Raw genomic sequence first — 26213 nt, forward strand, 5'->3', positions numbered from 1 at the left:
GGAGGCCCCTAGGTTATAAGGCAGCATTATACTCTCTTCCCTCCACCTTCTTCCTGCCAGGGCAGAGAACTTCCAGGCTGCCCTAGAGGCCCCCTAAATCCTTAGTTATTACTGGGTTTCTTTTGCAGCTAAGATAAAGACAGCCACTTTTCCTTTGGCCACAGTGGTGGTCTAGGGGTTAAAGTTGGACGGGCAAAAGCTGTCTCCCCAATTAGTGGCTTTTAATTCCCCAGAGTATTTTCATCTTTTTCCGCTAAGATTTCCTTACACTGGCTCCAGCTACCCAGGATTTCCCTCATCCAAGGGGATTAGATTTATAAAAATCATAGATTTCTAAAATCTTTTTTCATCGTTTTGGACAGGATCTATGATTTCATTGGCCCCAGGGAACTCTCCATAAGGAATTTCCTCGATATAGATTGACACCTTAAACCATTTATAATCTGAGAATTGCCAAGAGCACTAAGTGACTATCAGTGAGTGACTTGAATCATTTAAGTGACTTACCCAGGGTCAGTCTGCCATTTTGAGGAGGGGGGAGACCAACTCTGTCCTTAGAACCATAAAACAGATCCTTAGAACTCTAAAAGTGCAATGTCAGACATGAGAATGTCCTTGAAAATCTTTCTGTCCAGGGGTTCTTGTGGTAGGTGAACTTTTTTTTTTTTTAAGTATAATCATTTTCCTTTTAATTCTATGTGTTTTACTTAATGCAAAAACAATTCTAAGACACCCTGCTTTTGCCCAACCTTTTAACTGAAGGGAAAACAAGGCAAGAAAATATGAATGCCTTGCCTAAGATAATAGAGCAAGGGAAAACTCACCTTAGTGGTGGTTCCCCAACCAAGGAGACTTGGGATTTGTTCCGTTGCTTCTATCCCATATGGGGTCTGGGTTTGATTTGTAAGCTGCCACTTTCACCAGAACAAGAAGAAAGGGAAGGGGCAGGGGGAGAAGGAATCTCATTTCTTCTAAAGATGTTTTAGCGATGCGTTCTCACTCATGTACCCACAGAGATACCATATTTAAAATGTATCTTAACCAGAAAAGATCCTAACTCCCAAATACAAACTTTATGGTATTTTTATTTACATATACTGAAACTCATTTTCAGCCTTCTAGATGAAAATACTAACAAATAAAATATTAGTCTTATCTAACTGAATTTAGCTCCTAAAGTGGAATTAATCAATATTTAATTGTTTCTAAAGCATAAAAGGTCTCTTTCCTCTTTTTTTCCATAACAAAAGTCAGGTGAGGAAAAGAAATACTACTTTTCTAATGACTTGTATTGAGTTACATGACATCATCCATGTGCAGAAAAGACGATTTATTTATTAATGTATATACTATAATTTGGGACACAGAATAGGAACAGCTCCAAAGGTAAGAAGCCTAATTGTGAAGGGTTCCCTAACACCTTCCTCCTCACCTTATCACCCCCAACTGTTTAGAAGAGGGGGAACAATCCAAGAAGTTAACAGTGAGGAAGAGACTCAGAGACCTGAATACCATCTTCCCAAGGACAGGGAAGAACAATCTATCACCCAAAGGAATGATGCTAAAGAGCCGCCGTGGTGGTTACCCTGGAGTGGGGGATGATAGGAGCAAGATGGGATGAAAAAGAAAAAGGCTTTTATCATAACCAGCTTTCACCTCTAAAATCTTCCCAGGATTCTTTTACTGTTTACTTTGAAAAAAGATTTTAAGCATTGCAAAGTCAGGAGAAAAAAAAGTAGTATTTCACTACCCTCCACTTAAGTTGCACAGATGTGCTCACTTTCTTTTGTAAAAAGTCCCAACGCCCAGTGCACACATTCGACGTCTGTGGACACTCTAGTGTTTGTCTTTGGTATACAGTGTTCATGCATGCCCATTTCCCTTCCAATTTATGTGTGTGTGTGTGTGAGAGAGAGAGAGAGAGAGAGAGAGAGAGAGAGAGAGAGAGAGAGAGCTTATAGACTGTGTCCACACCTGCAAAATGGAGCAGAGAATGGGAGGCAATTATCCAGGTGGTTCATTTAAAATAATTACTTTTGCATAAATAATTTTCTGGCTATTTTGGCCAAAAGTGTTTTATTGGGGAGGGGGGAAGGAGAGTTGAGTCCAATTCATCTGAATGCAGAATAATTGCCCTGGTTTTCCACTGTACCATACATAGAACCTGTTCTATGAAGCCTTCATCGAACTCCCTCGAGGGAAGTGACATCTCTTTTGATCCTATAGCATTTTACTCTTCCACAATTTCTCACATTCTAATTGGTAGCATATACATCTCTCTTATTATCCCTATTCGATATTATGCTCCTTGAAGGTAGACTATTTGTTATTTACTTTGCTAATTTTCATGGCACTGAGTACAATGCACTGGGAAAGTACCTTATAAGCTCCCTGGGCCTCCGTTTTTGCATCTGTAAAGATACTAGAGGACCTTCCCGCACTAAATTTAAGATCCTAGAAGGCATTTAATAGATGTTTATGGAAAGGGTGAAGAAATGTACACAAAGCCTGTAAATATACAAACACCACCCACCCAATCTCAAGTTTGTATTTCTTACTACACAAATGATTCTTTTCTGCCCAGCATCCCCCCTAGCAGGAACAGCCTCATGATAGGGGCAGGAAACAGAAAGGATGCAACCTATGCTGTAGCTTGTAGCCATGGCAAAGCCAACCAGTCACCAGGCTGTGGGGGCACTATTTGTTCTTGGACAGAACCATTTCACCAGTTCCCTGGTGCCCTAAAGACACAACTCCTCCCAAGTGCTTAAAATCATCACTGTTGAACATGCCAAGGGGTTGAGACTTGAACCCAGGAACAAGCTGTTAGATTCAATTCAATCAAGATGGGGCACTAAAGGAGTCTGGTTTTGTTTTGTTTTAATTTGGATTTTTTAATGAGGCAGCAGTCCTTCCTTCTTTAACATGCCTTTCCCACATCCACCAACGTCTTCTGAACTCCCATCAGATTTGCCCAGCTTCTTGAGAACCTGACTTTCTACCATCGTGTATTTCTCTCAAATTGCTTCCTTCCTTATGGCTAGGAGGCACTTATTGAATGCCTCCCAGGTTCTAGGCATTGGGCTAGGCATTAGGTGACAGTGAGGAAAAAGAATAAAGCAGTTGTTACTCCAGCCTCTTGTAATCAATCCCCTTTTGCTGCACTAGACTCCCCAGTTAAATACTCAATAAATGTGCCATCAGTTAACTAGCTGATATTCTTTCATTCTCAGGTGTTTTTACTTTAATCTGAGTGCTCTGAGTTTTCCAAGGCATCTCACTTACTTGAACTAAGAGTCTCTCATTGAAGTGTGTTTCTACTTTGAGGACACAGGAGTTAAACAGTAACAGTTAAATAGTATAACTAGTTAAATAAATAATAATTAAATAGGGGAGGCTAGGTGGCACAGTGTATATAGAGCACCGGCCCTGGAGTCAGGAGAACCTGAGTTCAAATCCAGCCTCAGACACTTGACACACTTAACTAGCTGTGTGACCTTGGGCAAGTCACTTAACCCCAACTGCCCTTCCTCCCCCTCCAAAAAGCAAAAAAATAAAATAAATAATAATAATTATTATTATAGCAGCACTCTAAGGAGTGCAAAACAATATTACCTCATTTGATCCTCACAATAACCCTGTGTGTAGATTCTATTATTGTACACATTTTACAGATGAGAAAAATGAGGCTAAGTGACTTGCCCAGGGTCACACAAGTAGGAAGTGTCTAAGGTAAGATTTGAACTCAGATTCTTCCTGGTGCCAAGTCCAACATTCTTATTTATATTAACTGAGACCTCTAAAGAAAGTTCCATGAAGGAGCTGAAATAAACAATGAGCTTCATGGTCACTGATGATCATACTTATATACTGATTTTTTGGAAATCTCTCTTTCAACTGTTTTGAAGCTTGGGAAATTCAGAATCCCCTCTCCCTGCTTTAGTTTAACATAAGAATCAACATTTTTGAGTTGGAAGGGACCCTGGAAATCATCTATTCTAACTCTTCCATTTTACAGATGAGGCCCAGAAAGGGTAAGTCATTTGCCCAAGGTCATGTGGTAGTAGGACACCAGCTATCTCCTCATTCAATGCTCTTTCTCCCATACACCACTGGGGTCAAACTCCGATAGAAATGAGGGCTTCTAATCTGTAAGGATAAAGATAAGCATGTCTATATACTGCATATTGACTTAGTTTTAAAAGGCAGTAATAGCTATGGTTTTTTTTTTTTTTTGTTAAATATTTCCCAATTATATTTTAATGTGGTACAGGCTGCACTTGGGAGTGCTGGACATGAAAGTCAGCAAAAACCTAGGTTCAAACCCTGCATGTGATTCTTTTTAATTCAGGAGACTATGGACAAGGTTATTAGACTAAACAAAACTAAAGAAGTCGATTTTTATTTAATTTTTTTAAACTTTCTCTTTCAGCATGCCTTTCCCAAATATTCCATTCCATAATGATTTCTCATTCTTCCAACTCACATCACACTTAACAATTTCGGTTAATATTTGTAATATTAGATTTGTGTGGCCTCATCTTTTAAAAAAAAGTTTCCTGTCCATTAGCTCATTTGAACTCAGTACCACTTCTTTTACACCATTTTATAGATGAAGATCTCTCTGAACCTTAGTATCTTCCTCTCTTATCAATAGAATAGTAACTGACATTCTCATGGCCCTTTAAGGATTGCCAAGTGCTTTACATCCACATATATTATCTTACTTGAACCACAGCCTTGCAACCTATGTGCTTACAGGCATTATCTTTCTTTACAAGTTAGGCAACCTAGACGCCGGTGATGAAGTGATTTGCCCTCAGTCACACGCTAACAAGTGTTCATAGTGGATTTGAACTCAGGTTTAGCATACTTTCCCCTAAGTAATGTTATTCAGTATCCTTGTAGTATTGCCCCCACCAGATTCCTGTGAGGCATAGATGAGAGAATGTATGCAGATTGCTTAAAGCCCTATACAAATGTCAGTCACTGCTCAGTGTGTTACTGCTTTGGGCAAGTCAACCTCTGAGTTGCCTGTATTTCTTTCTCTATAAAATGTCCTCATCATACCTGCTTGGGTTACACCATATTGTGACATGGCTGGAATGAGTTAATGGAAGGAAAAATGCTTGCAAAAACTATCCAAAGCTGCTGTCCAAATTCGAGCTAATATTAAAAATCCAAACTCCCCAGGTTCATTTTCCCCAGTGATCTCAGAGAGAAGAGTTCAACCCAGGTGTGCCAAAGTGACAAGATGCTTTGTTAACTGCAGGCCCCACCAACGCACTGGGGGCCCACTCTTCCCTGATTCTGCACAGGTCGGTTTGCATTAGTCAGGCATGAAAATTAGCAAAAGGTAACTGTCAAACATCTAATAAAAACTGCAAGTCAACTACTGACCTTTTGCTACAAGATGAGAAAGAACTGCAAGTTTACTTCTCCCTGGGCGCCCAGTTGTCTGCCTCCCTACCCTGCCCATGCCTCAGCTCCCTCTTTGCTGAATGACTGCTGGAAGTTTTTATACCACCCATGCACATTAGCAGAGGCAGCGGGCACAATGCCTAATCGAAATCATGTTGTGGCCAAGGGAAATGTTTCTAATAAAAATGGAAACTATAACCCACTGCTCCAGTGTCACACTTCTTCAGAGACTGCCCGCTGGCCCACAGAAGCAACTCTCATGCTATCTAGTCCAGGCTACAAGGAAGCCAGCTGTCCAACAATGGAGTGGGCAGCCTTGTGAATTCCCTCCTTTCCATTGGAGGTGTTCAAGCAAAGACTTATAGTCCTGAGCCTGGTGTCAGAAGAGACCTAGGTTTGAATCTTGCCTCTAATACTTCTTAGATGTGTAGCCACAGGCAAACCATTGGACCTCTCTGAAATTCAAATCTTCTCCTCTGAAAAACAGGGTTCCTGGTACCTTCGGTACCTACCACATACAGTTATGGTGCCATGTAAATCTTAAAAGCGCTATTGTTAATAGTACCACCCAGCCATCAGGGATTTTGTGGACAGAATCTTCTCCTGAGGTGGGAGCCTGTTCTAAATGAACCCTTTCAACTCTTAAAAATAAATGCTGAGATGCTGAGCAAAGATTTTTATTAGGCTGAACACCAAGAACCATCTTGCGCCATGTGGATGGCTTTCTTAGGAACACACTGTATTTCAGAGCAGTGGTGCCCAAGGACTCCTGTCCCTGACCTCACTTGATAGCCTGGTGAATCAAAGAAGAATCTTACCTCAGCCTCTGATCCTTACTATTTATGTAAACCTGGAGCCCTGGTCCTCGGTTTCCTCATCTGGCAAATGGCCTCTGAAGCCCTTCCCAGCTTGATTCATGATCCTCCAATTTCTCTTTTATATGCCTTTCTTTCTTTTTGTGACAGAGTGCCACCCATGATGGCTACAAGCACCCAAAAGTTAAAGTTAAGAGTGGCAAGTTTGTTATGTGGAACACTGAGTGCCCATAAATGCCTTAATGCAGGCAGCAAAAATAATTAGCTGTCACCAGTTGGGGGAAGAGGGAAAAAAAGAAAGAAAGAAAGAAAGATAACCCACGCCATGGAGTTAACAATCAACTGTACAACACACATGGATTTAACTAATCTTAATTTGGAGGGGAAATAACAATTCTAAATATATCAAATTCATTTATTTCAAGGCAACCTGAAGTAGTGTTTATCTCTAGTTTGCAGCACATGCAATTTAGTTCTTCTCACTGGCAGGTTTTATTTTAAAAAAAAAAATTCTTTAGACCCAAAATGAGCATTCACAGAGCTAGGGTTATAGCATTTAAATCCTGCAGCTGACAGGAAACCTTTCTCTTCAAACACACTGAGTTCAACTACATAAGGTCTAGTGCTTATGGCAGAGAATCCCACTTGCTGGTCGACATCTAAAGCCACTCGGCCTCCTCCACGAATGACTTCCATAATACTCCCCAGAATTGCTTACCCCAGTTCCAAATGAAGACGTACTTAGAAGTCTGGAACACTAAGGAAAGGACACAGAAGAACACTTTCACCTCTGGCCTATGGTTGAGAAGCAGCCTCCTGTCACTTTTGTGTCTCCAGCACTTCCCAAGTTAACTGACATTTCTGGGGGGGATGAAGTAAAAACTGTGATTGACAGCTGCTGGCTAATTCATGCTATTACAGCTTCATTTGGTTATGGAATGAATGATACCATGCCAAAAAAAAAAATTTATCCGTGATCAAGAGTATTCCCTTGGGGGGCTGTATAATGTGAAACCTCAGGAAAGTGTCCTGGGGGTAATAACTAAGAGAGATTTCTTCAAGAACCCAAAGTTAACTTTTATAGATAGGAAAACTCCCCCAGCATATTAACAGAGACTATAGAATTACAGAATATTAGAAGTGAAAAGGATCTTAAAAATCATCTGGTCTAACTCCCGCATTTCACATTTGGGGAAACCAAGGCCCACAGAAATAAAATAGCACACGCACAACAAGTTTGTGGCAGAGCTGGGATGAGAACCTAATTCCCATCACCCCTGTGTCCTTTGTGTACAAGGGTGTCCCAAAAGTATTAGTGCAGCTGTAAGCTTTAATCCATCTACCAGTTTTAAACTGCACTACATTTTTGGGACACCCTGTATTTGGCTTCACCGCTATCACATAGTTACTGTAATAATAGCAGTAATAATGAGAACTAAAAGTCATGCTTTGGCACTAATTAGTGGAATCACAGAAATAAAAGAGAAGATAGAGCTTAGAGTGGTCTCAGAGTTCATCCAGTCCAAGCTCTTTTGTTTTAGAGATGAGTCCCGAAAGCTGAAAACCAAAATGGCGGCACTCTCTGGAAGAGCTGTATAAATGTAAAATAAACTCCCATCTCAAAGAGAGATCTCAGTAATATGCTCAGCCTATGAGACTTGTACTGTTTTAGTAAGTGAAGGCCAACTGTTACCTGAGCTAGAAAAGCAATAGCAGCAAGCCTTCCAAAGCCAACTGCTGAATCCCAAACGACTTTCTTCTTAGGAAAGTCAAAGGTGATCCATTACAAGCATGTCTTCTAGATGCACGTCTTCTTTCCAAACCCAAGATCTAACCTCTTCTCCTCAAATCGCTAAAAAGTAGAGACACACTATGGAGACTGACTACAATTGGATCAGGAATTCAGAAAGAGGTTGGATCAGGGGAAAGAAGTTATAAGTATTCCCAATCAACTTTCTCTGAAGAGTTCTTTCAGGGAAAAATAATAATGAAGATGATGATACATATTTCCATGGTACTTAGAAGTTTTTACAAAGTGCTTGCCTCACAGTAATATATCAAAATTATTATCCCTGTTTTGATGATAAGGGAAACTGAGGCTCAAAAAAATTAAGTGAAGCTCACAGGGTCAGATAGCACCATCTGTAAAATGAGTCTTAAACTAGAAATCAGGTGTGGGGAACCTAGGACCTCGAGGTCATGTGTGGACCTCTAGGTCTTCAAGTACAGCCCTCCGAACCCAAACTTCACAGAACACATTCCCTTAATAAAAGAATTTGTTGTGCAAAACTTGGACTTGGTCAAAAGGCCAATCCAAGGACTTAGAAGGCCACATGTGGCCTTGAGGTCCCAGGTTCCCCCTCTGATCATTTTGGAGGGGGAAAGGCAAGGTAATTGGGGTTAAGTGACTTACCCAAGGTCACATAGTTAAGTTACTTTTCTTTTTTTTTTTTTTTAAGCAATTGGGGTTAAGTAACTTGCTCAAGGTTACACGAGGTTATACCCAGTTATTTCTGGGTGTGGTGCTAAGTATCTGAGCCCAGATTTGATCTCCAGGTCATCCCGACACTGGAGCCAGTGCTCTTACTCGCTGAGCCACCTGGCCGCCCCAGTTAAGTTACTTTTCAAGTGTCTGAGGCTAGATTTGAACTCAGGTCCTCCTTACTCTAAAGCAGGTGTTCTATTCACTGCGCTACCTAGCTGCCCCTGAGCTACATGCTTTCTAAGATTTCTTGCAGCTCTAATCCATGATCCCATGTGTAGCTTCTAAATGGCTGAGATAGGATTCAAACTCAGGTCTCCTGACTGCCAATCAAATATGCATTTCACATGCTGCCTTTAAAGAAAACATGAATTAGAGGCAGCTAGGTGGTGCAGTGAATAGAGCACCAGCCCTGGAGTCAGGAGGACCTGAGTTCAAATCCAGCCTCAGACATTTAACACAAAAACTAGCCATGTGACCTTGGGCGAGTCACTTAACCCCAATTGCCCCTCCAAAAAAAAGCAAAAAAAAAAACCCCACAGATTAATGGTACACACAGATTAAAGGTTCAGCAATAGCAAAGTATGACATTAATTATATCATCAATATGTAAGACTGGCCTCTCTCAAATAAGATGGAAAGATGATTGTTGTAGTACAGCAAATTCATTCATTCATGAAAATGCAATTCCAAGGTGGGAGGTGACTGTAGATCTTTGCCAAAGGCCCCAAAGTGATAGACTGACCCTGGGAAAAAAACTGTGAGAAGATGGCAAACTCTGTCTTCAGTATTCTCCAGCAGGTGGACCACTCCAGGTATTTACCAACCTCTATCTGCAACATCCAACAATCCAGACAACATCCAACACTCCAAAACTATAGCTTTCCCTGCTATGTCTTTCCTACCATACACTCCATCAAAGTTCCCATTTCTTTAGTGCTCAGCTCTCAGATGTTATTTGCAAAGAATGTAATTCATACTTAAGTGGGATGATGGCTAGCAGCTCAATGTCTTACATTATCCAAAGAGAAATTTTCATTTTCAAAGAAGACCCTTACATCTGTAGTGGTATAATTTCAGCACCCCAGATTCCCTTGGAGGAAATATTCTTAAGCACTTCTTCATAGTGCCCCTCAAAGCACATCAAGGATCTGAGTCTATAGCTGTGGGTGGCCAGCCCCAAAGTTGTTTTTTTGCTTGTTTTTTGCCAGTCCCATGGGATTTTTGCCACCATTAGGCCTTAAGATGATGTAGGTTCTAGGTAGCTAAGACTACTACCAGCAACTTACTATACCATACCTCTGTTGAGCCAAAGGAATAGGAAAATCACATACTGTCAGTACTGGCCCTTACAATCAGAGAACACAGAATGTAAGAGCAAGAAGAGGTTTTTAAAGGTCACACATTTTACAGATGAGGAAACTGAGGCTAAGGAAGAGAAAGCACTTGCCCAAGGTCATACAACACAACAAATGGAAACTTCACAGAAATTCAAGAAGTTCCCACCAGGGTGGGGGGCAGCCAGAAGCACCATGGGCAGCCACCGCCTGGCCTGGGCAGCAGCTGTGTGTATTTCCAGAAGCCAAAGCAGCCCATCGCCTATGATTTCCAGTCTCCCTCTTAAAATATAAAGACTCAATTATCTTTGAACAGCTTGCTTTACACATGAATTGACACATTTATTTGACAATAAATAACTGAAAGTTATCTGTGTTTCCTTTACTGTTAATCTACACAGAGAAATAATAAACAGGGCTTGTCTACAAAAATGCAACTACTGCAGTCCTCAGAATTCAATTAAGCTAAAATAATTAATGCTTCCACCATATTAAATTACTTTATACATTTGAGCCACTGAAGTTTTATTCTTTAATCTTTTCTTTTTGTTAAATAAATAAAAAAAATTAGTTGGTTCCAAAAGTATGAAGGAAAAATGGAAAAGGGGAGAAAGACCAGGATTTGCTATTTCAATGTAACGGTCTTCTTCGGCTGCCACAGCATGTACTGTATTTGGTGCCTTTGATTAAACGAACATTTTAAATGCTTTGAACAAACATATCTCCCTTTATACTTCTAAAGGATTATTTTACATATTTCTTTGGGAATAAAGAAATCCATTCGCCCTGTTGCAGTGCAGAAAGGCCAACAATATCTGTTGCCGCTCATACAGCATTGTAGAGTACTGCAGTATTATTACAACCAAAAAAAAGTGAGAAGGGCTGGGGGTAAATCATCCTTAGAAATTATCTTTTCCTTTTATGAGATCATATTTAGTTGATTTTTTAAACAAACCTAACAATAATGATCTATGGCCTTTCACTGGGAAATATAGTATTAAATTTAGGTTCCAATTTTTCTAGCAAATGCAAAGTGTCTTTTTATTGCCTGGCTACAATGTCAAGCATTCTGTACTCCTGTTGAAAAACTATTCCCCTGATTTTTTTTTAAGTACAGGAAGGAGAAAACGGGGAACTAAAAAGCCACCCCACCTTTTTCATCTAACAGTTTGGTCCTTAATTAAGAAGGCACTGCCACATTTGCACAGATATTCCTATCTGCATATCATGTTCAGGAAGTCTACCCAAAATAACTTTTTATTTTTGTATTTTAAGTGCCTCTCATAAAAGTTTCCTTTTGATCTCCACTGAGTTGGGAAAAGAGTAAGAATTCTCATTGGTCTTTTTCATCCTAAGACAGTAAATTCTGTGCTTATACCCTCTCAAGGTCCTTGCCCCATTCAGATTTGAGAATTAAAAGTTGGAAGATACTTTGCAGATTATCTGGTTCAGTATCTACAGAATAAACTGAGGCTCAGAAAAGCAGGTGACCTGCCCAAAGTCACAGAGTTAGGAACAGAATCCAGGTCTCTTGATTACTATTCCAGTAACTCTCCACCGTACCACATGACAGAAAAGGTAGACTAGTGGCAACATTTATCCAAAAACATCCAAAGAACTTAAAAAGAATCAGCCATCAGATTCTGGCCTCGGCAAATGGCGGCTCTTGAAACCCCTTTGACTAGCTAGGCACAGAAGTAACAGAACACTTTCAACAGAGGAAGCAGGGGCTCCACCAAAGATTAAAATTGGTGCTAGCTGTTCTTTACCCTTCAAGAACAGCCTCTGTACCTCAGGGAGTCACTGAAGGAAGAAATCAAGTCACCACCTCTGATGCCTTTCATTAGCCCAATATGGTCCAAGCATCCTCTCTGAAAACCTCTAGCCTAGTGCAGTGAGCACACAGGTTTATGCCGTCTGGCCATGGTATTTTGGAGGAATTCATCTAGTCATGGAATCTAGAGCTAGAAAGGCCCCTTAATCATAGGATGTCAGCAATGGAAGCCGCCCTTAGTTAGAGACGTCTTATCCACCTGTCTCTAAAAGATGAAGAAACTCAGGCCCCTGTGAAGGGTAGTGACTTGCCCATGGTGTCATGGATAGCAAATAGCAAAATGACCTTTGACTCCCAGTCTGGGATTCTTCCCACCAGACCACAGCTAGTGTTCACCCTAGTAAGTGGTATTGTTTTATAGACTCCATCCAAGAGAGACATGTGCTCGAAAAAAAGGGTCTATTGCTTTGCATGGAATGTCTCGATACTCGGAAGGAAACAGCAAGCTAAGAGAGAAAGAGGCACTTCTTGTAAAACCACATTTTTAAAAAGGAAATAGATCCAACAGAAGGTAAGCAGGTGCTGAAGTTATATAGGAGAGTGTACCTGTACACAGAGGAACACGACCAAGTGGGTCACCAAGGGGTGAAGGGGTCCCACTTCCCTGAACCACAGTGGATATTCTAGGAGATCTACAGAAAAGGGATCAACTCCAATTAAAAGGGATCTTGGAGATTAGCCTCCCCAGTATTTTACAGATGGGGAAACTGAGGTTAACAGAGGCTGTTTGACATCACAAAGCTAGTGAGGGGTGGAGCAGAGACTTAAGCTTGTGTCTTCTGATACAGAGCTCTTTCCATTACGTGATACTACCTCATGATTTAGCCCAACTATTTTACAGAGAAGGAAACTAAGCAAGTTCATGGAAAAGCTAGAACTATTTCCCTAATTCCCACTTCCATGCTGCCCTTTCCACTCCATCTTTTACTTCTGGAAGCAGTGATGAGATCAACTTGATTATAACACGAAGAGAAAGCCATTCACCAAAAAATAGTAAGATTAATTATGTCCTCTCGACCCTATGTACATCGCTTCCTGAAGGCTCATTGCAGAGCATGGATGTTTCTGGGTAAATATGTGGATAACACCTGGCACTCATGGTGGTCCTTAAATGACCAGCCAACCTCCAAAGCTGCCGAAAGCTCTTCTCATCCGTCATTGGCACAGTCAGGCAAAAACATGGCGGACTCTGAACACCAGTGTGGTGACCCTCGTACTCTAGTGCCCTTTTTGGGGTTGCCTCTACCTCATGGCAGGTGTGCTATAAGGGGGAGTGCCATCTGAGCATGTACTTAAAACAGAAGATGGGAGAAGGGAACGTGCCATACCTGCAATATTTTCCTGCTTCGGACAAATTCCTTTTGTGGGCGTCAGTAGACGATCTTCTTCATCCGGGGTGACTTGGATCCCGATTTCCACTGGCTCTGAAACTTTCCTGAGCTCGGGGCGTGATGAAGGGGGGGGACTGCTTTTATCCAGGCTCTTCTCATAGCAAACACCAAGGCTCCCACTACATTGTTTCTTCTTGTGCTCTATAAACACCAGGATGTCTCTCAAGGGGAAGTTCATCTGACACTGGCCACAGGTCAGCAAGTCTGGATCTGTCCCACCTGCGGTCAGCCCGAGGCCACCCGGCTCCTCTATCTCAAGACCTTCATCTTCGTCGACAATGGCGGCTTCCACATGGTCAGCCTCTGCTTAACATGGAGAAGAGAAAGGGGGAAAGGGGAGGAGAAGGAGCAGAGAGAAAAAAGATGGGCTTAAGCGCTCGAAAACATTTGAACAGTCAAATTAGGAGAAGTGGCAGCTCACAAGTGTGGATCTTAATGCCTGCCTCTCCTCTTCCTTTATTTTCCCCCTTTTATTTCTATCCCCAACACAGTCACCTTCCCAACTAACAAAAAGAGCCCTCCTTAGAAAAGGATCCCATGCTCACAGAATGCTATGATGCCCTGTTTGATGCTGGCTTCTTCCCAAAAGGCTCTGGCATTACTGTAGGCCTAGATAAGCCAAAAGGTATTTGATCAGGCTGAGGTCTTCAGTATCCTCCTGGTAGAAGGGGAACTTATTTTGGACTTCTTGACATTCATATTTAAGTCCATATTCTTGTTACTAGAGAAGTCATAATAGAGAGACCTAGGTGGCACAGTGGACAAAGCACCAGCCCTGGAATCAGGAAGAACAAAGTCCCAGACACTGCGTGATCCTGGGCAAGTCACTTAACCTCTGAATGCTTTAGTTTCCTCATCCGTAAAATGGGGATAATAATAGTACCTACAAGGTTGTTGTTGTGAGGACCGAATGAGATAATCCCTGTAAAGATATTATGTGCACAGTGCCCGGCACATACTAAGTGCTATAAAAATCTTAACACATTTTATTATTAATTAGCATGACAAAGTAGAGAGAGAGCTGGCCTTTAAAACCAGTAAACTAGATTAAAGTTCCACTTCTGAGAAAGAACAGCTGGGTCACTTAACCACTCAGTGCTCTAGGCATTCTTCTAAGAGTAGCTAGTGGTTGCAGAGAAAATGCCATCCCACAGAGGTAGAGGAAATTTTCTCACTGAGAGCTCCCAGTATTAATGAAATCCCAGGTCTAGTTCCTATGCCTACTACTTTACTGCTTCAAGATTTATAAAGGATGTACTTCAGGCTGCTACCTCGAAAACAGCTCCTGACTGGCCAGGTTACTATGATAGGTGGACAGCTTTCAGAGGGCAGCAGTAACAATTACAAGATGTTTGCCCCACACACACACACAAAAGGGAGAGAGGGAATGGACTGTTTCTAAGTTGTCGGCCAGAGCTATTTCCCTAACTGGTTTGTCCCAACCATTACCAACTAGCTAGTGAATTTTTTTTCTTGGTTGGTGTTATTTTCTTACACAGGAGGCCATGTATCCAGACCACAATACACTTTCAGTACCTTGCACACAGTAGGTGCTCAGTTAGCTTCTGTTAAATTAAAAAGAAAATATATTTTTATTCTGCCTTAATCATGTATGTCTGCTTATTACATGGTTGGGTGGGGGGAGGGGAAAATAAAGTAGTTTGAAGACGATGAAGATCTTAAAAGGTAACAAGCCACTTAAGGAAGACGTTTTAACTTTGCAGCCTAAAATTTCTATCGAAACAAAGGAGACACATAAAGGTTTCATAATCCTCTCAGGATCTGAGATTTTGTTGGAATTTTAGAAATGCAAATATTAGCATTCTAAGAGAATAAAAGGTGTTCGAGTTCTGACAGCCAGGCAAACCAGACAAAGGTCTGAAACCAGAGAAGCAAGGTAAATTTTAAACTGTTCAGTATTTAGCAAAGAATAATGGAAACCACGAAAGAGTAGGGAACAGGGATGACGGGGAAAAATGCATTCCGTGGCTGTGAAGTTATTAAATGGTCAGAGCCAAGGAACAGATAATTCAAGGAAAAATTTCTGTGGCATCTCCCATCCTCCAAATAAATCACGGGCCTGTTATTTCCCTTGATAGTAGCACATGCTTCCTTAGGGAAGTTTCCCCAACAGTCCACATCTATGCGTGTAATATGTACATGTATCACAAACAGGAGATGTGTGTGTGTGTTTGTGTCTATACAGAAGGAAGAAAACTATAATTCATGATTCTGCTGAGTAGAAGCAAAGAGAAGGCTGAGCCGAGCTCCCAATGAGATAAATGTAGAAATGCATTAGAAATGTGGAAATAGAAAAATATCACATAGGCAAAGAAATCCACACCAAAAGGCTGCTGTCTGCAGAGTTGTAACAAAGAAAATCTACAAGGTAACCAAACAGCAAACACAATACACATTCTGGAAACCATTAATTACGCCTTTTAAAAAAAATCAGAGTTTACTTTAAAGGGAGTTTGAAGACAATACTACATAATTAATTTACCAATTTATTTTATGAAAAGATGCTTTGCCATACTGAAAATGTAATCATAACCCTTCTGCTGAATAGTGATGCTAGGGAGAGTGGATTTCTGTGAACAGTTTGTCAGAATGTAAAAGGTAATTATTTAGTGCCTCTGCTCCCTTTAACGATCTAACATTGAGCAATATTGTTTATATTGAAAAGCTCGCACCTTTAATTACCAATTACATATACATAATTTCAGAGCCAAAGGAGAGTACTGTGAAAACAGTTCTTTAGAAATATAAGGATGTATTGTGCACTATTTCTAGAGAAGGATCCCTAATAGATAAGAGGAGGATGTCAAAATATTTTTTTTAGCACAAACAAGATGAACTAAAAAAAAAAAGCCTTTAAAAAGGACAAAATTAAATGGAGAGTTGGAAGGAGACAAGGGATAAACTATAAGGTTAAGAGAGGTAGCAGGGAAAAAAAAAAAAGACCTGCCACAGGTTTAAATGCCACCTCAGTGGGAACCGATCGAAGCTTAAATATATGTATGTCTTTTGAGCTATGATTCTCAGGCCTCCATCCGACCTAAATTTTCTCTTGATTTCATCATCTTATCGGGGTGTGAGAAATGTTTTCATTAACTTTTCTTATCATTTCATAATTTACTGTTTAGATTAGAAGTACCAAAAATTTCTAAACAGATTTAAGTTCCTGTTAAAAGATCCAGCTAAATGATTTCAAATTCATTTTTTTAATTCATGAGAAACACAGGCTAATTTAAAAATTAGCAGGGTTCACATATGTCTGTTCGAAAACATTCTTCTCCTCTTTTGCTAAGGACTTGGTAACAGCACTTTGGGAGGGGGGGTGGGGAGTGGTAACATCTGGTATTCTTTCATTTTTGGGCAGCCTTTGCCTTTCAGAAAATCAGCTTTTCACTTTCTTCATGCAGTAAGTCCTTAAGCTCCGCAGTAATTGAGTCTGAAAGCTTCAAAAAGATTTTTAACTATACTATACTTTTAGTTTTTGCTTCAAGTCAGCAAATACCCAGTCTAGCCCCGTCAAGAATGCACTATCTATATCTCCAAATCTCCTCTAGTCCCACAGATAAAAACCAAAGTTTGAAGGAAGATCCACAACCCTGAGCATAAGAATCAGAGTCCAAAATTGTGTTCTTTTTGCTACAGGTGAGGGGTGGGAGGGACTTGCGAAAGGGGAGACAAAAATCTTTTTTGTCGTTGTTCTATGTGTCCACTGGTAAGAAAACAAATGAAGAATTTTCAATTTGGAAAGTGAAACCCTGTATATATCAACAATTGTGCTAACATGGCATTACGGCCAGGCTTCACCCGAAGGAGGAAAGAGTTTCTTAATACAAGGCCACGTGGGTTATGTTCTGTTGTCCTATGGCACATATCATTCTCATGGGATGCAGCCAGACATGGACCCATCTCATCTGTCCCCTCCCCAAACTCAAATGATACTTGTACATTATCAGGTAGAGGCAGGGCATTGTGATCTAAGAGTTCCCACTTGAAAAAAAATTTTTTGAGACACCCTCAATCAGACACCTTATGGTTTCATTTCCTTTGGCCGTTGTTACTCATTGTGTTACATGCGTGTGTCTGTGTATGTGTGTGTCCCTCTCTCAATGGTTTTCATACTAGCAGGGGAGGTGGAAACAGGAAAGAAAAGAAAGAAAAAGCAATACTTTCCAATTCCTTAGAAGCAAAATCCAATTGGTCCTAAGGAAGAGGGAACACTTTTTCAACTCATTGCTTGGTACTCTGAGGTCTATAAGCTCATCAAAAACCACCTTCCTATATCTTCAAAGTCCAGATGCATGATTTAGACCCCAACAGCTTCACCCTGATCCCATAGCCATATGAGAAGAACACCACAGGAAAAGAAAAAATGAAATGAAAATGGGTCTTTTCGATCTGGGCATGTTTCGACCTGTACACCAGTTTTGACAATAACCCTCCTCTCAGAAGTACACATTAGTACCAATATGTCACAAGACACCAATAATGCCAAGTCCAACAAAAGTTTTGTACCCTTTACTTTTTGGAAATAAGAAGGAAAAATGAAATTTCCTTTTTGGAATTTTTTCCAGGTCCCTGAAATTAAGTGCAACACAAAATTTTGCTACTTCAGGACTTCATATAATAATATTATTATAATATATATGTAGAGAGGGAGAGAGAAAACATCATTTAAAAATTAAATCAATATGACATTAAAATGTGGGCATGGGAATGGCAGAGAGGGATAAGAGGAAGAATTCTAAAAACCTTAAAATCTTCAAGAAGCCCGATGGGCTAAATTCCATGTTACAACAAAGCTAGGTCTTTGATGTCCAAGGTTCATTGAGGGGAACAAAGATAACATTGACCTCCCCTGCCCCAAGTTGTTAAAATCTATGGGCAAGTCGAATGTTATAACAATTAAAAAAATAAAGCTCATCATCTTTATGAAAAAGAAAATAGCAAATGTGTGGTTCCAAAGTAATACTTCCCATTCCGTCTAGCCTAAAGTGAATTTTAGGCAGCTGAGAATTAGAGGGGTCTGTATGGGGGTGGGTAGGTGGGAGGGGGAATCCTCCTCCCAACTTTGTGCAACATCGACACAACCTATCTATGGAGGTGCCATCATAATCCATATTCTCATCTGTCCCGTCTGGTCAGTTAACCATCTCAGAGCTTCAGGTTGTCCCAATGAGCAGAGCACTGATTAACTACATTTGATACATCTCTGGATTGCTTCCGCATCCATCCTACCTCAGGGAAATCCTACCTCAGAAAGGAGGACTTCAAAGACTGTCCTCCTTTCAAAGCCGTACTTTTGGCCAGCACTACCCTACTTACTTACATGGCAAGCAGCAGCTAGACTATTGCACCCAGATAGAAGATAGCAGTTTTCTTGTGCTCTCTTATTCAGTTTTGATTCAAATCCAAATTCCCACCATTAAGGGGTAAGCCACAATCCAGAGAAAATGTGCACGGAAATTAATTTTTTTTTTGGTAGGTAGGGGCTGCTTGCTACCCATAGATTCCTAAAATGGGTGGCCCCCAATGTCATCGTCGTCGTTGTAATGTGTCATCATGTTTACAGAACAACGGAGCTGGCCTGCCTCTGTCTACAGACTAAAGCTGGGCTGGGCTGGGCTGGGCTATGCTAAGCTAGCAAACTCTAAATGAAAAGATTTTACACCTGCTTCCTACAAAAGGCATTCTTAGGTTCTGAAAGCTCCCTTCTACCAAACAACCTATGTAAAATATCAAAAATTGGGGAGCAGATCTTTTCCTTCTTTTTTCTCTAAAGAGAAAATTCATTTCATTCAGATGATACCAGGTACCTAAGCCACACCAGTCTCACATTTAACTGAGCACAACACTTTCCAAGCTCATGCCATCAATTTTTAATTTCATTGTATCCGAGAGAACATAACAGAGGATGGGGGAAAGAATCAAGTGTGTGTGTATAATAATTTCTGAATAGATGACTCAAAAGTGACGGCAGATTTTTATAAAGTTGTCTTAGTGCAAATAATAACTGGCTCACATGGAGACAGACAGAGGGAGAACAAGAAACACAAAACAAATGTATATTTAGAGCATTTCTTACATCATGACAGAAGTCTTAAAACAAATGCAGAGCATCCAACCAAAAGATCTCAGTCCTGCTTTGCCACAGCCCAGCCTCGACCAGTCAGCCTTGCTGCTGTTGTTTGGCCATAGGGCTGTCCACCCAGTGTGGTTAACCACACATTTAGCAGACCAGGTTCAAAAGCAGAGGGCCTGGGTGAGGCATGTATTGATTGGTGGAAGGGTTAAATTATTTCTGAAAGGGGAAGGAGTGGGCCAGACATGAGAAGGGCAGTTGTAACCACAGGAGTTAGAGCAAACGACATTGCTCTGTACCTTATCTGCTCTCTGGCTTTACCAACCCCTCCCTCCCAGCCATCTCCTTCTGTGCCCTATGAAGAGATAGAGACCTGGCACCAACACCCATGGCCCTGATCCACAGGAGGTGGAGACAAGCTTCTTCCCACACTGAGACACTTCCAAGGAAGCTCCTCACACCTCAGCCCTCACAACAGACTGGATTCAAGGCCTTTCCACTAAGGCCCTAATCGCAGAACACCCATGAAACAAGACAAACCTCTGAAAACTGAAAATTTTTAAAAAATTGTCAAACTGGGGCAGTTAGCCAGCAGAGAGGTTCAGTCTATGCAGCACCAAATAGTTTGGCTAATTGATTTTGTTATTGTTAATCACTGAAACTGGCCAAATCAAATGAATATTTTGGCAGAGTGGGGACCATTTTAACAGAGGGAACCATGGTCACTTTTTAAGTTGATGAGAAGGGCCTGGGGTCAAGGGTCTACAATTTATTTCAAGCAGTCTTCCTTAACCACAAAATTTAAAACATCACTGACGAGAAAAATGGGGAGGGGGCAGAGAGCGAGAATGGGAAAGGAGAGATATATCCCTTCAAATAAATGTCTCATCTAATTCCAGCTTGAGCTGGTACATTAAAAACACCCTCTTGAGAATCATCCCAAATCGCTCCAAAGCCTCAGGACCAACCTCCCTTCATGCCCCAACCCACCCTTCTTTCAGAAACCGAATAAGAGTAAGAGTCAGAGTCTAACAAATTCAAGGGGGGGGGGGGGAGAGAAAGGCTGAAAAAGACATTCGGGTATATTTATGGATCCATTACTGAAACGTTACTTAATAAAATGGTAAGAACACAGCACCAGAGAGGAGTGACCTATGTGTTGATAAATAAACTAGTTGCTTTGGGAGGAGGGGAGGAGAGGGAAAAGGCGTGAGTGAGTGAGAGAGAGAGAGAGAGAGAGAGAGAGAGAGAGAGAGAGAGAGAGAGAGAGAGAGAGAGAGAGAGAGAGACAGAGAGAGAGAGAGACAGAGAGAGAGATTTACTACTAAGGAAGCCTTTAAATACATTCTGCAGGTCTTGTAAAACTAAAGTAGCTCTAAATCTTCAGAGCCACAGCAGAGATTGCGATGATGTGATATAAAAGCAGCCTTTGTTGCCAAATGAATTAGATTTGTTTTATTTAATGCCATTCTTTTAAAAAAGAAACTCAGCAGCAGCAGCAGCGGCGGCGGCATCAGCGGCAGGCAAGCCCTCCTATTACAGGATCCCAAGTACCGACCTCTCCACTGCCAGAGAAGTCGACCCTGTGAAGGGCGACCTGCTTTAAGCCTCTGATCTCCAGAGTGGATTTAAACATTACTGCCCTTCGAAGTGCCTCTTTCTTAGAAGTGAAATGATTTCCAAGGCCTGGGCTAATTATAAGAATGCTAGCATTCAACTTTTCTTGAGTCATTTTTTTTTCTCTTAAAGGATGCTGCTTTACTGAGGAATGCATTAGTACATTTATCAAATGTATTTGTATTTCTGTGGCTTTAGTGGATGGGGTCATAAAACGTTAGGTAAAACAGAGAGGGGTTTGTTTTCTCTCTACCACCACCACCACCACTACCCTCAGCCCCACTTTGAAGTTCTCAATATTGTTCTGTCTGGGGCTGAATTTCAGCAAATTATCTTGAGTATGTTCAAGCCACACGGGCAAAATCATCAGCCGCTTCAGAGGGGGAAAAAAAAGAAAGAAAGAAAAAAACAACAACATGAATTTCTTGCATTGTGGCAACTACACAAAAGCCTTGCATATGTCAAAATTATAGAACTAAGTCCCTATGAATGTGCCATCATTAATCAAATCCCTGATCTGGTGTCACTTTTGCCAGTAAAATGACGATATTCCTCTAACCCCCCTTGCTGACACGTGCCTGAGACACATGAAGTGTGTCCCTCGGCTTCCATTTGCTTTCTAATAGTCTGCTCTCCGCACTTTTTATAGATGCCTTGGGAAATGCTACTGCTCAGGGTAGATGGTCCACAGCATTTCTGGGGGGTAGGATGGGGAGATGGGGAGCCCAGCATAATCAAATCTCACTGAGATTCACAGGCTGCAACTTATTGTGGACCCACAAAGGCAGCATGAGGTTTACAGTATACCCTGAGAAGGGAGGGTATACCTGTGGCCCAGACTCCTTTTATGAGAGTAAATAAACGATGGTGAGAGATGAAGATGCCATAATAACAGCAGCTGAATGAATCATACATGTATCAATACTGCAGACGGTTATTGATGTCTTTCTTTTCCCCTCCTCATTAAAAATATATAAATGTATCCACATCTAACACCACGTAGCAACACAGACCCTATAAGGTACTAGTATTGCATCAATAACTTTACTGTGTGGTATGAAGCAATCCCCAAAGATCATTTATTTTCTTCTTTTCCTGCCCATAGGTGATACCATTGTTAACCTCCAGAGACCAAACTACTCAGTCAGTTCTGGTTGAAGGTGAGGCCAGAGGCCATTATGGACATGGTATAGTATAATGAAAAGAGCATTTGGAATGGCATCCCAGCTCTCCCACTAAGTTGGTGTGACACTGTGGAAGAAACTTGACCACTCTGGGCCTGGGTTTCTCCTTTAAGTAAAATGAAGTTGAATTCAATGATCTCTAAGATACTTTCTGGCTCTGATAGTCTATGTTCTAAGATATTCAGCTTTAATGTCCTGTAATTCTTAAGTCTCTACCAAGCATAAATACTCTGTGGGTTCTATGATGCTAATGTCTCTACCTATTTAAATCTTATGTATTCTCTGATTCTAGGGTCCCTTCCGGCTCTGAGATTATATGATTCTAAGGACCTCTTCCAGCTCTAAAAACATTCTATGATGTTCATTTAACAGTGACAAGCTATTCACCCTCTAAGTCAAAATTCGACCAGGCCAGGGACACAGCTTCCTTCTGCCCCCACCTCCCTTTTTCAGTGTCCCTCAGTAGGACTCTTAAAGACCACATTTACATCTCAGGGGTCTCTGCTGAGTTCTAGGCTTTCTCCTGGGAAAAGTTAAACGCTGTGGAAATGAGACAGACCACAAGGGAGAGGTCTGGGATTTCTGCAAAGAAAACGATTTTTAAGAGCCTGTGGGACACTAATCTCTTCAGTATTTGGGGGGACTGTACATCTTCATTTCTGGGCTCCTGGCTGCTCTCTCTCTATATGCTTACACCACCCCACTTCAAACGTTAAATGGAGTAGAGAAATCATCAGATAAATTGCTAGCCCTCTGTACTCAAGAGTGAAGGCTCTTTCTACAGTTGATGACAGCCCTAGTCTTTTGTCTGACCTAATTTATTTCTCTTTCAGGTTAGAATAAAGCACTCCTTCCTGTGATAGTATAACCTCCCCTACCCGTATATTGAGCTCTAGCAGAAAACTAAACGTTGCTGTTTTCTGATGGATTTCTTGGACTCCAAGAAGAAAGCACTTTGTATACAGAAAACCAATGATCAAAGCATGAAATTATGTTTAGGTAAGAATTAGTCCCATGCTGGAAAGGCAGTCACATATACTGGACAGCAGTCATCTATAGGCTAAGCAACCTATACACTTTATTCCATAGAAACTTTTATACATTGCATGACTTAGCATTTTATATCTTTTGGGAACTGGTCATCTTGTCCTCCATAGGACAGAATCATTGCGCAGTGACTGGAAGTGAAAACGCACATACCATAAAATTAGATATAAAGGGAATTTCCATTCAGTAAGTTATTCTGAGTCTCTGACTACTGAATACTGGAATGCTTTCCTCTCTGGTATGTTTTTGATATGTACAGCAGACAAACATGGATGTACAGTATACTTTTGTAGTAGAAAGATTTATTTACTACACCCTGACCGACAATGATTAATGATTATTGTTGGCCTGATTACTTAATAGCATTATGGAATTTTCAGGATATAAATTTGGGGGGTTGATAGGGAAACGTGCCATTAAAAAAATAATAATAATCTTAATTGTTTATAAGCCCATCTGTGAACGCAGCCTTGCAAATCAATGATTGTTTGAAAATAGATTTCTCAAACTTATACTCTCATTTTGCCTGCACAGATCTCTGCATGGAAATCAATATTACAACTTTACACTTAAGACATTCTGCAGCAATGCAAACTGCCTCCGATATAGCCATTATTTTCAACCCTATTGTATCCTAACCACCAGTACACCAAGCTCTATTGAACCATTCTCTACCATGAGACAGGCTATGAGCTCCCCCTAGCTGTCACTCTGAGTCAGTTAAAGCCACAGGGCACAGTTGAGACTTGGGTTGGCAATTCAACTACAAAAGCCTATAAAGTTTATTTTGGTAAGTATTTGATCACAAGCAATACATAATGCGAAACAATAGAGATAGGAAATGTGAAAGGGAAATGGAGGCTTCGTGCAAGACACTTTTTTAAATCTAAAAGGTCCTAAACCAAAAACTAAATTCTGATAAGGAGTTCGAATTAGTTGTCATTCGAAGGCAGTAACTGATACCTGTAATTTGTACCATTTAACAAGGATCAATTGTGTTTGAGAGATAATTATTATGAAATGCGTCCAAAGTTGGCTTTCTCCAGCACCATAAGGTGTGTTTTTGTCTAAGTGGTCAATATGTCATCACTCTAAACACAATCTTGATTAAAAAATCCTACATTCCCCTAAGGAATTTCTAGGTAAACTAATAAGTATCATGAAAACAACTTCATTTCTTGGGTGGAAAATCTATTTCATGTTAAATATTTTAGAGATCGATCACCTCAAAAAAACTATGGAGCCATGAACACTGAGCAAATATCTGTTCCTCTCACTCACTGATAAAAGTCCTTTAATAACAGAAACTTCACGACTATGCTTCCTACTTCTCAGGTATGAATTAAAAGGAAAAAAAAAATCTTCCCAGAATAGCGCCCTGTGATGAACATATTTTTGTTACTCTATAGAATTTTAACAAATAATAAGGATAAGGATCATGTCCTTAGCTACATAAGGGTTCTCTTCTGCATGTCTGTAGGAAAACAGGAAAAACTTCCTTTCTCCTAAAATCTAGTATAAGAAATTCTTCAAAAGCATTTGCTATTCTGGAAAGGCTTATGAACAGACTGAACAGAGGTATGTGTATGGATAGAGAAGAATTGTTAACATGACCATCTCTAAGCTACAGCATAATTATTATTGTTGTTATATTTAGCCATGTACCTATAACAATTAGCCTTTCTGGGGCTTAAAATTCCAGACTTTTCAATGTATAGCTATTTTGGAAGAATGGGAATTCATGAGGATAATGATCCATCTTTTCAAGGAAAACCTACAGGTCGGTGGCTGAAAAATTCCCCCTATAGGGTCTATAATTTTTCATAAGCATCCTATTTTCTTCGAAGCACCAGAGCGATTTTCTTTACTTCAAGAAATTTCACTTTACTGCTGGACATTTTTGGCAGAAGGAATCACATAGACCCTTCTTTGATCTACCCCCACAACCCTTAAAATACCTCATTGGTTGTTGGCTTTCTCTATTGTTACTGGTATTTCATGTTGTTTTCTTTTTTTTAAAGCACTCTGACTTCAGAAGAATATTCATGTGAGTCAAACATTTTAAAACAAACTAGAATTTAATGTTTTTGGTAAATAGCGGTCTCACACAACCCTCTCTCTTCTATCATACCTTTTTCTCACTGACTATAAATTTAACTAGCTCATTATCAAGGCTTTCACTGTAATAACTTCTGGGTGAAGACTAGAGATGCTACTTAAGCTACTGTCCCCTTCTTATTTTTACAATTATTCATATTTAGCCAAGGTTGCATCATTATGGCGAACCTGGTGACTGCCCACATAGGCCAATGAGTTTCTAGCTTATGAATAATCATTCAAGCTAACAGATAAAAATGAATTGCATTTTCAGTTGTTTGTTTCACAAGGAAGATCTAAATGTTTCTTTTAACCCCCATGCCGTGGAAACTAATAAACTTCGGTGGAGCAGTGACAACAGCCTTTGCCTGGCAGAGACTGCTGCACCCTTAATACAATTCTCCCTCCCGTCAGATGTCAAAGAGCCACAGCTGAACATGAAATGATGCAGAGCCTAGAAAACAGTATCAGATTCATGCCGTTTCCCCCCTGCCCTTTTCTCTCCCACCTCCCTTCTGAGCGCAGGACACAGAGACTGGCTGCTATTTAATAATAAATAACCCTTCCAGAAAACTGGTTCGACTACTCTCCTCCCCAAACACCCCTCAGAAAAGTCTGCAGATAATTCTGTGTTCTCTGTTGAAGACTTGCTAGAAAAACCTTGCACTGCTCGCTTTCCTCCACCTTTGACTCTCCCACCCCTTACATCTGATCTCCTTCTCTCTCCATTGCACACATTGCTACTTAAACTATTCTCCCCTACCGCCACCAGCTTTTTGAGAGATAGATGGATAGGTGGATAGGTGGATAGATAGATAGATAGATAGATAGTATCTTATAGATGGATGGATGGATAGATAAATGTATGATTGTATGAAGGAGTGGAGGGGG

General features: G+C 40.6%; 1 protein-coding gene and 1 long non-coding RNA gene across 3 annotated transcripts in view; both read right to left on the reverse strand.

The window, feature by feature from the left end:
- The window catches only part of LOC138173925 (B-cell lymphoma/leukemia 11B-like), a 130258-nt gene extending 116637 nt beyond the window's left edge, over positions 1–13621 (reverse strand). For both annotated transcript variants that reach the window (XM_069103976.1, XM_069103975.1), the window contains exon 1: positions 13218–13621. In XM_069103976.1, the coding sequence (XP_068960077.1) occupies positions 13218–13458 (241 nt within the window). In that variant the 5' untranslated portion in view covers positions 13459–13621. The remainder of the gene's footprint in view (positions 1–13217) is intronic.
- Positions 654–13203, reverse strand: LOC138173926 (uncharacterized). The gene is made up of 2 exons (XR_011171579.1): positions 3774–13203; positions 654–3462 (listed from the first exon to the last, which is right to left on the reverse strand). It is a non-coding gene; the product is annotated as an uncharacterized lncRNA (long non-coding RNA).
- Positions 13622–26213: the final 12592 nt, after the last annotated feature.

Source organism: Petaurus breviceps, unplaced genomic scaffold (assembly GCF_028583685.1).
Source record: "Petaurus breviceps papuanus isolate PSGF00001 unplaced genomic scaffold, PetGlider_PUasm1.0 67, whole genome shotgun sequence".
Lineage (NCBI taxonomy): Eukaryota > Metazoa > Chordata > Mammalia > Diprotodontia > Petauridae > Petaurus > Petaurus breviceps.